Here is a 13,453-nt window from a genome sequence, read left to right as displayed (position 1 = left end):
TCACTCACACCGCCATGACGAATGACACTCGGCGTTATTAAATCCCCCACAAATCCCTGCAGTGTGTGGCAGAGCTGCCTAGGGGCTAATGAGGACTTCCAGGAGCCGTCATGCCACTCAGTGATGATACACCATCGAGACCGTGTGTGTGAAGTGTGCTGGAGGTCGTATCCTTACCCCACATCTCCTTCCTGTTTACACCTCCAGCCAAATATTTATGACCAGCTATATGTCAGCCACAGTTTAATATGGAAGCACATGCCAGGAATAATGTAGTAGCTCTGCAAAGGTAGCTGTGGAATGATGATAAAATCCCTACAAATACATTATTTCACTCATACTGTATGTTGAGGCTTTTGCAAAGTCAGGCAAGACCAGGAAACAAATGTCTGGTCCTTGACACCAAAAAACAGATTAGAGCTAATGGGGTATCAGTGTCAGAGCCAGATGAAAACACATTATCACTAAATCACCATCATTGAAGACACACATGCAGTTACTGCATATATTACAATGCAAAAAATAGCAATGGGCTTAAAATGGAGAAAGATTAATGGCCCTGATGCTGCACATAATTCGATGCAAAGTATTCTTGGCTCGTTGTAAAAGGCGATTTTTTTTACTTGCGGAAAGATGAGTCAAGGTCTTTTTTTTTTTTTTTACAATATTAAACATCAAGTGCAGAACTGTCATCATTACGGCCGTTCAGTGCAAGAATCAAAGCGATATGATAAATAGAACCAGGTTTTTGATGCTCGGCATTACTGGGCTTTATAAACAGGGGTTCAATGCACACGCGCTGGAGCAGAATGAAGCCTCACCACCTTTCTCTCTGGTGCTCTGGTGAATTGGGACTCCCAGTGGCGGAGCAAACACTGTAGCATTTTCATCACTTCCTAAACTGGAGGAACACGGATAGAAGGAAAGGTCTGCTTCTGTTTAGAACAAATAAATGACCAAATTTCCACTGCGTCCCTGCTGAAGCTAAGATAAAAGCCGTAATGAGTTATGATTGCTCAAGTAAAAAAAGTATTTTTTCAGCCTGAGAAAAACTAAAATGATTTCTCAAGTTACAGATGCAGCCATCCTATAAATCCTACTTTTAGCAAACTAGCTGCACTGGTGCATTACAATACTAATATATATCATATGGAAAATGTGGCAACCTGCTGCAGTAGCTATTGTTGTATTAATCATTGCTGCATGGCCTTGCCTCAGGGAAGACCAGAACTATCATCAATTACATGGAACAACTTTGCTGTTTGAGCTACAGATTTGTGGTGTTGTTTTGATGTTGGGGACAGTGGTGGGATTCATGTCTGTGTGCTGAACAAGTTAAAGTGATTCCACACCCATCTATCGTCTCCTGTTGAGAACAAACAACATGATTTACACAAAGCTGAGCTGTCAAGGACTTTTATATATGGATGTGGTCACATGTTTGTGATGCAGAAATATGTATATATACGACTACAAAGCCTAACCTGAGGTAGCAGTCATTACCCCATGGGAGAGTAGCATTAATCATGCTGTTGTGCATGCAGCACTTGTATCTTGCATATTCACACTCTAAACACTGGGTCACGTCTGAACAAGAGTGAGGGAATCGATCTCTGCTCTAGCCAGGGGGGTAACAGAGATAAAGGACGGAGTGAGGGAGCTGGCTACTGGGTTGAATCTGACACTCTCTGTCTGACCTGCACTAAGCATCAAGCATTTTTGTTTAATCAAGACAAACTGCACTGCAGTGGTGTGATTACCAATTCCCTCTTTCTGATGGGAGAGCAAACACTGCGAGCACAAATGACCTAGAAGCCGTGCTGTGTCGTGATGATGACTGATGACTCTTTAACTAACAAAGCGTAAAATACAAGAATTTGTAGTAGTAATAATAATAATATATGCCGTTTGCTGGACAGTGCCATACATCCAAGCTTATTGCTCATCCTTTACGCCACCATACCATCATTATACGCCGTTTGTCAGACTGTGGAGGGTTTGAATATCCACATAAATCAAGCAGTTTCGTCAAAGGAGCCATGAGATGTGGAAATTTCACAACTACCTTGTGATACAGTGCCAAACATTTACTCACTACTGCCAAATGCATTTCAATTAGGGAGAAAAGCCTAATGCATCCAGTGCAAGACTCCTGCCTCAGCCGTGCCAGGAGGTTTTAACTTACACTCACAGGTTACTGCAACAATATGTCACATATACGATTCACCGGCAGACAGCATGTAGTACATCCTGGGTTTTTTTCTTGTTACTCTTTCACAATGCTTGTTGCACCATGCTCCCTAAATCAATAGCAAGGAAGCATGCAAGGGGAATATACGATTCCCTCCTGAAAATTCCTGTCAATAAGAGCAAAATGAGACGAAGCCACAAGCCTGCAATAATCTCTCCCCTTGAATAAAACATTTGCAAGACTCTGTTCTGGTTCTCCCATCTCCACCCTGCCCCCTTTGACTAACCCTCTCTTGCACACTCTCCTCCTCAACCCATCATCCTCTTCCCCCTGCTGAAATCCCCTCCATCTTCCCAACCTGCTCTGGTGATCTATAGTCCCCTTTCAATTTCTCCTCTTCCATTCTGACGGCGTCCTGAAGGATAATATGTTTTATGTTCGGAGCATTTCTTTCTTCCATTTCTTCCCTAAAAAAAAGATACAATTGCACACATATCTCACAATTTCTGACAGGAAAATGAGGGACAATTACTTTATTCCCTTCATTAAAGTCAACAGTGTGCTCTTGCTTGATGAGAACCAACGAGGCTACAACTAAGGAAACTGTCAGTCGGTACATGTTCAAACATCCTGTCATCTGAGATGGTTTATGAAAGCCTGAAAATGTGCATGCATGTTCTGGCTCTATATGCCGCTGACTCCTGTGGCACCAGCCATGTGCTTGTGATTTAGTCAGTGAGTTTATGTTTTGCAGAAGACCTGAATGACTTCATCAGGTTTGCTCGAATCATACTGTATCTTAGTGTGGGTAAGGAAACTGAAAGGCAGAGACAGAAAGGCCGCTGGGAAATCTTACAGTAACCCCCACAGTGGTATAATTTGCTGCTCTGAAACTGGATAATGCAAAATGCAAAACCTTTGAAACTTTTGAGAATTCTTATTTTATCACAACAGGGTTCTGGGGGTTTCAAAGCATAATGAGAAACTTTCTTTCTTGTTAATTTAATTTAAAATAAATGATCCCAATACAAGCATTTATGAGCAAAAATGCAAATTTTCATCCTCATCACTATTATTTCTCCACATGCAATGTTAACAGTTAGAAAATTCACTTCAGCTCCTAAAACAACTACGTCTCAGGGCTTTTAAATCTGAGTCTGTGGTGTAAGAGGAGTGTGTTTGGGGGGGTTGACAACATGAAAATGCTGAAGTTCATTCAGTTCAGTACTGCATGTGCTGTTTCTCTCTGTCAGTCAGCCTTTGGCTCCAGCCCATAGTGTGGGTTTAACCCAACACTGCCATGGCCGGGCTCCAAGGATAACGAGGTGCCTGAGGTTGGAACGCAGCAATAGAGAGAGGAGTGACATCACAGGCTGGTCTGTGGTCAGCCTAAAGACACATGGCAAAAGAAAACTACTGGTAATATTACATAGGCACTGTATTCACTGAGTGTTGAACACCAGTGAGTGGAAGAAACAACATACTTCTGATGCAAGTCACCTGCCAAAGTTTGATGAAATGAAAATTAATCAGCAACTACTGTATTTTAATTGATTCAGTGTTTTAGCTGTTTCAGTAAGTAGTAAGTTTAGTTTACTAAGTAAGTTGGGCATGTTTCACTATTTATTGCAATTTACGAAATGAATAATCAAGATAATAAATAGTGTGCAAATTCATAATGAAAATAACAGTTGGCGGAAGCTCTAGATATCTCACCATTACCACCAGGGCATGCATTGATACTGTTACTTAAGTACATTTTGCTAATAATATTTATATACTTTTGCTTAAGATGTCAAAAATGCTAATCATGCATATAATGTTAACTATCAAATATATACTGGATTATGTCTTACTGATCCAGTAATATGTACTATAAGTAGACTTTTCCTGTTGTACATAGAGATAATTCTGATGACGTTATATCCTGTAGGGTAGTTTTTTCTGGAACAATGCATCATATTTTACAAATTTATCAGTTATTCTGTACTTTAAGCCTGCAAAGTAACATTGAGCTACAGCTGTCTATAGCTATATAGTGTATAACTATACATACAGTATATGTAGTAAAGTAAAAAATACAATATTTCCCTGTCAGTGTAAGTATAAAGTACCATAAAAGTAGTATTTCATATTTGTAGCTTCAGTAAATGTACTGTTACATTCTGCCGCTGTTAACCATTGTACTGTATCTTTGCCTTTTAAGAGATATTCTGCAGCAACAAGACTCCTGCACACTGCTTCTTTTAAAAGGTGACTTGTATGAAGCATTATTCCAACACCTACTAATTCACCCACTGTGCTACAGTAAAAACACAGCTGGAGACCAGAAAAGTGTCTGTAGAGTTCAGAGAGCTGATTGGATTTGGACATAAATGATCTGCACTTCAGGGGTTCCAACAGGTGGGGAGATTGAAAAGGAGATTGAGTATTTGAGAAAAGATATATATATATTTTTTTAACAGTTTCACTCCAGTTGGGGTTTTGAAATACACTGCCTACCCACATCCCTAGCCAGCACCTCTAACTCTCGTTTGCCTGTCAGCACACATCTGCTCTGTGTTACAGCTGGAGCCTCGGCTGTCAATTCAATTAGACTCTTTCTGCACAGGTCAAACTGTACATAAATGTACAGTACACGTGCATGCATACAAAAACACAGGCTATTCTGAATCACATGGCTGATTTCCAGTAAGGATCTGCATTTATAGTTTAAATAATGAAAGTTTATTAAGTTAATTTGATGTTACAAATGTGCTGCAGGCGCCCTAGCACATTTGTACACATAACATATCTCTCCCTGTGGTTCTTAATTAGAATGGTGACATTTTAAAGACTGATCAGGAAGTCCTAACTGCAGTCTACAAACAAGGACTCAATAAAATTAAAGAGATACCACAAAATGCCAATACTTCACTATTAAAAGGTTGTAAGTCCCAGAAGATCTAGAGCACAATATCATTACACAAAGTGACAGAAGGACAATTGGAAAGGCCTGATGCGCGAAAAGATTAAATGACCCAGCATAATGTTGTATCCACAACTGTGCTTTGGGAAATCAGACACTCGCAGAAATGAATCCGTGAAATTCTTTTCAGTCATCAAAGCTAAACGCTGCGAACAAATTAAAAACTCTCAGCGGAAAGCAATCCCAGTAAATTAATGTTTTTGTCGCAGAGGATCGGTACTGCTATGACACATGACTGCTCAAGCTGTAAATCATCCAATCCCCCATAGCAGATTGCCCCTAAATAACAAGATGAAGTTTCGCTGCGAGCTCTGCTCTGTGTTTAATTATCCACACAATCAGCGGCAGATGTTTCGTCGAAGCTGATGTGTCGACCAGTCGCCCTCCTAGGTATTCAAAGAGGGAATACGCTCTTGCCAGGCTTGCCAGTGGCTTTCCATGAGTGTGACTGATTCCTTCTAGATGGTATCGGTCTATATCGTTTTATGTTGATGATACAGTATCTGCAGTAAATTAGCAACTCATCTGAAACTAAACTCATATATATGAAGAGAAAGAAGGCTGTTATCTATGATAACAGATTGTCTAATTAGCAGACTTCAAGAGGATCAGGTATAAGTGAGTGTCCATAAATCTCTCGGATCTGCGCTAATGTAGGACATTTTGCAAAAGCAACATCTCGTTTGCTAATTACAGTCTCCAATATTTGCTAAATATGAAATCCTAATGAGTCTTGTGCATTCACAGGCACTCACAGACTACACACAGCTGGTTTAAATGTGACTTTCAGTCCCTGAAATCACGAGGTGGCATCTAATGTGAAACTCCATTCACATTCAGACAGCACGCCGCACAGTCATACATTCAGGAGATTAAATAAAGCAGAGGCTTTATTTTCAACTCCCAAAAGTGTCAGTTTCCTTCCTATCGTTTTCCACCTCATTAAATTATCCATGCCTGGCCAATCACAGAGGGTCTCGGGTGTGCAGCAAACCAATGGGGTGTGAGGTGGCTGAGTGCAGAAGCTACACAGAAGCACTACATCAGCGGAGGTGACACGCTGGGCACCCTCATCCAATCACTGCTGCCCCTGCTGTGTGTGTTCGCAACCAATCATAAAACATCCCCGCTGTGTATCTCTCAGCCAATCACCTTGAGGCCCTGCTGTGCATTGAGAGTCAAGCCTGGCCTGAATGGGAGGTCATGTTGATTTATATTAATGCAGTGCCAGTTCACACAGGATATATAAAGTACTTGCGTATATATGTCGCATATAACATACCTCAGTCTCTTGTAGTACTGTTTGACCTTATCCAATGAGGCAGCATTGATTTGAGCCTGGTATTCTTCCACGGACACATTGTCTCTGTAGTAGTAACCCTCCATACTCTCCAGTGCTAGAGAGGGATCAAACCAAAGAGTTAAGGAGATAAAGATGCTGCAGTGTTCACGATCATCTATAAAGCCGCTTTCATCTCTGCTCCACATGCCGACTTAAACTCGCTATACCTTGTGTGAAGAGCACAGGGTAGATTTTGATGCCTCCTCCATTTCTCAGCCTGTGAGGCAACTGGGAGAAGTAGAAACTCTCAAGGTAGAAGCAAACCTTCAAGGTCTGACGGGTGCCCTCCACCTGGTATGAAATGGGCATGTCTGCCAGAAGGCAGGGGTGGTAATAGATTATTTAACAGCATTATTTAAAGCTCAGCCTGTTTTCAGAAAATGTCCTGTAGCAATGGTGTGAATGAGAGTGATGTTTAAAAATTTAAAAAAGCCATGAATGCAAGATACGTGTGAGCTAAAGGTTGTAAGTGTACATACTGGCCACAAGTGGCTCCCCTTCAAACTGCTGGAAGTAGAATGTGACCTTCTCCAGGTCAATCAGCGCCACCTGAGTGTCCTCCAACATGGCCTGCTCATCGGTCTGCAAGAAAGAAAGATAACATACAAGTGTGAGTGTAGAGGTGGAGAAAACATTCAGATTTCCCTGGTAAAAAAGGAGCTACACAAAAGGACAACTTCATCAATTGTACACTATTTATAGGACTAGGAGTACTATTAGAGTGAAAAGTAGCATTGTACAGAATGTCCTCAGCCAAGAAACATTTTGTATTGTGGAAGAAAAATGAGGTTCCCACAGTCAAGCAGTGGCTTAGTGAGTTGATCAATACTCTGCACATTGACAGAATAAGCTCCTTGAACCTTTACCCTAACAACTGATGACTACCTTAGAGAGAGTCACACTGTACAACTTTTCAACTGGGCTGGCTGTGGTTTAAAAAGTTTAAAAAGGTCAGTGAAATTTTAATTGTTTTAATTTTTCCTTGTGTGATATAATTTAAACCACCAGTGTTTCATGCTCCTTTTGAAGAGATGCAGAAAGGCCCTTTTCATGGTGTGATATTATCATACACAGTATATGTATATTTTATTTTTTTATGGAGGTGATATTTTGCTACTTATATCGCTTGTCATTTGATGAAATTCACTAGGTTTGATCATCCATCCATCCATCCATCCATCCATGAGAGGCGCAGAGCGGGGGTGGGAATGCTTGTTTCCCCCCTGGCTCGGCGCCTGTACGTTGGGGTTCACCCCGGTGGACGAGAGGGTAGCCTCCCTTCGCCTTCGGGTGGGGGGAGATTTAATCAGCTCATCTAAAAAAAATCTAAATCTGCGAATAACCTAGTAACTACAGTAAAGAAGCATAGCAGCTTGAGCAAATGAACTTTGTTACTTGCACCTCTTTGAGAGTGTGCGTGTATATTTGCGTACATTCCTAAAAATAAATCTGCCGATCTGCGGAGACGACTTGTGTTTGCGTATATATGACAGCGTGTGTACGCTTACGTCTTTGTCTGTTTTTATGTTTGCTTTAGCTTGTTTGCGTTTGTTTATATCTCTGATTGTACGTGCGCATGTTTCCTTTTCAAACAAGCACTCAGCATCCTCACACACACACACACACACACACACACACATATCATCAAGCACATCTGCCTATGGCCCCAGCAATAGCAGGTCAAATATTTCAGACTGTGACACTCTACACTCCTCTGTCACCCTCCCTCCCCTCTTTCTTTTCTTCATTAGGGTTAGGGTGTTGCATAAAAACGCCCAACACACACACACACACACACATTCAGTATACACAAACACTCAGACATAGAGGCACACACATCCAGCAGCATCCCCAGTTTGGTGCCTTTCATGTGGTGCCCTAAAAAAAGGAGCGTGCTGAGATTTCACTGGAATCACCTGCAGGTATTGAGACCCTGTTTTGTTCCACGGGGACACTTGAAAGAGAAATGTCTTGAGAAAAAAAGGAGGAGAGAGAAAGACAAAAACAGAAAGAGAGAGACAGCAACGCAGGAGGAAGAGGGAAAAGCGCCAATGATTTCTGGGGACCTGACGTAAGCCGCCAAAACACAATTTTTTAAAGCACTTCCTGTGTTTCAAATTCCCAGTGAATGAAGATAGAAATAGAAACTAAATCTAAGTACCTCATCCCAATAAAAAAAAATGTTTTTCTCTGTGGTTGATGACGCAAAATGCAGAAAAGAAACACTAAGGGGCTTTGGAAGAATATTTTACAGTCATTTAGTTGCTTAAATTTCGAGTTCTGGTTTCTTTAACATGGTTGAAAAATTCGAAATGATTAAAAGCAAATCTCAGAGGGAAAGGTTAATATGGATCTTAGTGAGGTCATGGTGTGTGCTGAGTTCAATTTTAGCAATCCACAGTGGCTGCTCATAATTAACTCCTCTGTGGACGGTCTTTTCACCGGACTCCCAAGTTCTTTTTTCCAATATAAAATGAGATTTTATTAACCTCAGTCTCCGTCCTCTCTAGTAGCTTTTCAGTGAATGTGTGATATAAGATAACCTAAAGTTAGTTCTGAAAAGTCTCATTTTTAACACATCAACATTTTTTTGTCTCTTTTTTAAGGTTGTTGGCTGTTTGTGACATTTCCACAATATCCCCAGACAACAGTTCCAGCTTAAACAGCAACTATCCAAATGACGGTGAAGCTGTCTGTTATTTGAGTAACAAATGAGTAGGGAGGTTTGCTGTGGGATCTGGCTCTGCAAATCAGTGGCACACCTCAGCGATTCAGACCACATCCCTACACAGTCACTGTGGGCACGCTGTGTATAAAGCTCAGCACATTCTAGTGATTTTTTTTTTTTACTGTCCACCATGCAGCCCAGTAGCGTCATCTTGATTGATGATCTAAACGGGTAAATTGTAGATTCCATCTTATTTTCTTCACTATAGCACAGCGTTACACGGACTCAGAGCCAAAATGGCAAATGTAAATATATGTACGGTTATATTTTGGCAATGCACAACTACAGGACTGGTCAGTTTACAATGAATCCACATGGTTATTTGTGTATACAGACAGGAACTCCTGTTTTTTCACAGTGTCTGTTAAAGCAGATTAACTGAGAACTGGCACGTCGCTCACCAGATTGGGGGAGAGGAGGGACTGGAAGTGGAAGAGCAGCCCAGCACTGGCGATCTGCTCCAGCCAACGACGGCTGGCTTCCTGGGCCTCCTGAAGGTCCTGCGGGTCCGAGCTGTCCTGGTCCGGCTCCCTGCCTACATTGTGGAACTGAGAGTGGACACAAAGAAACTAAGGAATGAGCTGAGTAAAACAAGCAAACAAGCAAACATGAAAGAGATATTTTCAGCCATAAATAAGTATGTATAATTCACCTGGTTGAGGACGGCCAGTAGGTGCTCTGAGAAGGCACAGACAGCTGCAACCAGGGACTGGCAGAACACCATATCTCGACGCAACTGGATCTCTGAGTCTACAGGAGAAGCAAAGAGGATGTGAGCCCGAGAGGAAAGCAATGTTACAAACAATAAAAGAAAGTGAGAGAAATAGTCAGAGAGCGATGAAAGACGCACAAAACTGAATGAACGAAGATTAAAATCTGAGCTGCAAAGTGCTGAGGCAACACATTACGAGAAAAGGAGTGACAAAAATGAGTGGCATAAATTTGTTATGCTAATTAAACAGCTTTTTTTTAGGTCAGACTCTATGCTATGGCAATTTTTAAACTTTGAATAAGGTGACAAAACGTCTCGGCTGCTTTTTCTTTTTTATTAAATATTAAATATTGTATCAGAAGGAAAAAAAAATGAGAGCAAATGACAGATGTGCCCAAGTGGGAAATAATTGGCTGCCATATTTTCCTGAGAAATAGGCCCTCTGAAAAAGTAAAAAATGAGTTCATGAACCCCACAGAAATGAATAATGTGTTTGTAGGAACGACTGCAAACTCTCTGACACTATTAACCAATCCCACCACAACCTAAGAAACTAAAATCTGCCCTTTTTACATTTTCTTATTAACGTATATTTCCAAGACGTACATTAAAAAAACACAACATCTAAATTTCATCAGCATAGTTTCTCTTAAGGGGTTGGCATCCGAGTTTAGTAGTGCTGTAAGCCAAGTGCCAGTGCCAAGATTAATTTATTCATATCTATGAGTGCTGAGGAAGCCTTATGGTGTATCTCATAATCTGTTGTTACTCTTATTTAACTTTATAAGGATAAGAACAAAAAAACAAACAAAATAAAGATACATAGACTAAAGTAGCAGAACCGAACAGGACACCGGGGGCACCAACACATAAGTTCTTGTACTTGTAACAATTATCGATATATATAATCAGAGATTATGCTCTGAAATAATTGCAGATGTTTTAATTATATGTAACTAGACTCTCAGCATGTTCAATGTCCTCTCCTAGTTTATAAATATCTCTTATTTTTCCCTCTTTATATTCATGTTTACTTTTTGAGTTGCCTCTTTCTTCCCTGTTTGTTGAATTGAGGTCACAGATTGGTTCACCAGTGCAGGATCTTACTTTGTGTCTTCTTTGAAGGATATGTTTTTATTTATTTATTTATTTTTGTGCAAAATGCATTAAAATTTCAGTCGACGCTGTATTCTGTATTTATGCATTACTGCAGGAGGAGACAGACCAACCTGTATATTGAAGTAAGACCAAGAGCAGCCGTGTCTTCACCTCTGAAAAGAAACAAATAAAAGCAATCCAGTGAGGCAGTGAACAACCTTATATTAACTCCTAAAGAGCTTTACACCCTTACTCCAGGAGTATGACCCTATACTATACACTCAAACCTTTCAAGCCATAAATAGGACGATGTTGTATAATTCTTCGGCTTCATCCTAGCTCCACAGCTGTTTATCTTCACATATAAGAAAAAAAAATCATAAAACTCAGCCACAGGCAAAGATAATAACATAAATCCTTATTTGTTTATAGTCATATCAGAGCCGCAGGAAGCTTGGCAGGACTCTGCACTGCATGAAAAAGCCATCATGGGGAGAGGTAGGGGGAAAAAAAGTGGTATACGCAGGCCAAGCTGCACATTAATATTGACTCTGCTTATTTGTACACTCTCAGTCGTGACCGCCAACTCACCTTTCCCAGGAGTGTCATGTGGCTGGTCTCTGGTTTGGGCTGTTTGTATTTCAGTGTGTTTGCCTGGGGTGTGTCTGTATGTACATATGTGTCCGTGTGTTCAATCTGTGTGCCAACATACACAAGACAACACACTCATGTTCCGAATAAATGAGGCTGAACTGTCTGCGCAGATAAAATAAAATGTCACAGTGTGCAACTTGCTTGTTTCCAGCTCCTATTCTGTAGTTCCAAATTGATGTATCCCAGGGTAGTTTTAGGTTTAAAGTTTAAAGAGAGCAGCACAGTTAGTGGTTTGGGACTGCCTGTAACTGTTACATTGGCTATTACTGCATCTAATAAATACGATGAGGCACACTGGAGAATTGGTCAATTGAATGTGCATTACCTCCTAAAGCCTGGCATGCTTTTTCATGAAATACTGCACGTGACAGTGTGGGTGTGTTAACCGTGTTCGGAAGGGATAGGGTGCACACTGACCCTCGACATATTTCGCGATGGTTTGCGTGAGGGTCTGCACGCTGCTGGGGAGGTTCCAAGGATCCTGCTTGACGTGAAGGCGCAACTTTTTGGTGCAGTTCACCTTGGGCTCCATCTCCTGCTGAAACTCTGACAGAAACACACACAGATAAATACAGAGAGTTAGAATACGCCTAGAGCAGGTAGATGTATGACTGTATGTGTGAAGAAAAAGTGGGTTTATATGACAAATTGTCCACCTTTTGCATTATTTAATAGTGAGGAAGGAAATAGATGTTTATTTTATAAACAGTTCTCTTCATTCCCCCTCTCATGCGTCTTCCTTCACCACCATTCACTCTTCTTCACCTCTCTTTCTCCCCGACTCTCATTTCAACTCTATTTGCAGATGTTTATTGGCATCATAAAACATCCGTTACTTTTCTAAAGCAGTTAGAGCATGATAACTCTTTAAAGGTATAACACACTTATTACTCCCATTATTTAGGAGACTGTTCAGTCAATAAATACATTAGACTCAAAATCACCTCTATTCATCATACTCTTTACATCTCAGTTACTCTTTATATGTCTCCTCTCACATCAATTGCATGTTATTTCTCTCTTTTATTTCTTCCTTCTGTCCCTCTCTATATGAAATGTTTAAAGAATCATAAATCGGACAGGCCTAGAACCAAGCAATATTCCTCCACCAGTGTTAGACCACCCACAATCTAATCTATCTTGTCTTTGCAGTGGCAAAACATGCGTATAAAGGTCTGTCAATCTGGCGTAACACCTTTCAAAACTAGACAGAATGACTTGTAATGAAGTTTACTTTGGAGACGAAAGATAAAGAGGCGGCTTTTTTAACAGAGGCTTCAAGAGGGTTTGGAGTGTACGTTTGTCTGTCTTAGGCCGACAGGGAAAGTGAGAGATCAGATGCAGGAACGCTCCACTTGTTAGATAATCCTATTTGCTCTGTTATCAACCACACACATTACTGGAGTGGAGATGGATCAGCTGTGATCAAGGCCTTCACATCCCTCCTGAGGGCATTTATGCACACACGCACACAAAACATGAGCAGACCTATTTTCAGTTCAAGCAGATCTACGCTCACTTCAAGACAGCCTGAGATGAGAGGGGAGTTTGTGTGCCAAATGGGTTGGGGTGTTTGGAAGCAACACTTATCAAAACATACAGAATAACTGTGTAATCTGCTCTTTGGCTTTAAGTGCTCATCACACTCCATTAAAGTCACTTTCAAGGACATAAAATAAGCAAACTTAGTTCACATCAGAGCTTATTAAAGCTTGACATAATACAACACAGACAAAAACAGGTTTGCAAAGTCTGCAGAG

The 13,453-nt window shown here is 40.8% G+C and overlaps 1 protein-coding gene across 1 annotated transcript in view; it reads right to left on the bottom strand.

The window, feature by feature from the left end:
- prex2 (phosphatidylinositol-3,4,5-trisphosphate-dependent Rac exchange factor 2) overlaps window positions 1–13,453 on the bottom strand; it is an 85,664-nt gene that overhangs the window by 13,567 nt on the left and 58,644 nt on the right. The window contains exons 30-36 of the mRNA XM_019273722.2: window positions 12,111–12,239; window positions 11,171–11,212; window positions 9,882–9,979; window positions 9,631–9,777; window positions 6,981–7,083; window positions 6,669–6,812; window positions 6,442–6,556 (exon numbers count right to left, since the gene is read on the bottom strand). Coding sequence (XP_019129267.1) covers window positions 6,442–6,556; window positions 6,669–6,812; window positions 6,981–7,083; window positions 9,631–9,777; window positions 9,882–9,979; window positions 11,171–11,212; window positions 12,111–12,239 — 778 coding nt within the window. The remainder of the gene's footprint in view (window positions 1–6,441; window positions 6,557–6,668; window positions 6,813–6,980; window positions 7,084–9,630; window positions 9,778–9,881; window positions 9,980–11,170; window positions 11,213–12,110; window positions 12,240–13,453) is intronic.

The sequence above is a fragment of the Larimichthys crocea genome, chromosome XXIII (genome assembly GCF_000972845.2).
Source record: "Larimichthys crocea isolate SSNF chromosome XXIII, L_crocea_2.0, whole genome shotgun sequence".
NCBI lineage: Eukaryota > Metazoa > Chordata > Actinopteri > Sciaenidae > Larimichthys > Larimichthys crocea.
This window is presented reverse-complemented; position numbering and strand designations above follow the sequence as displayed.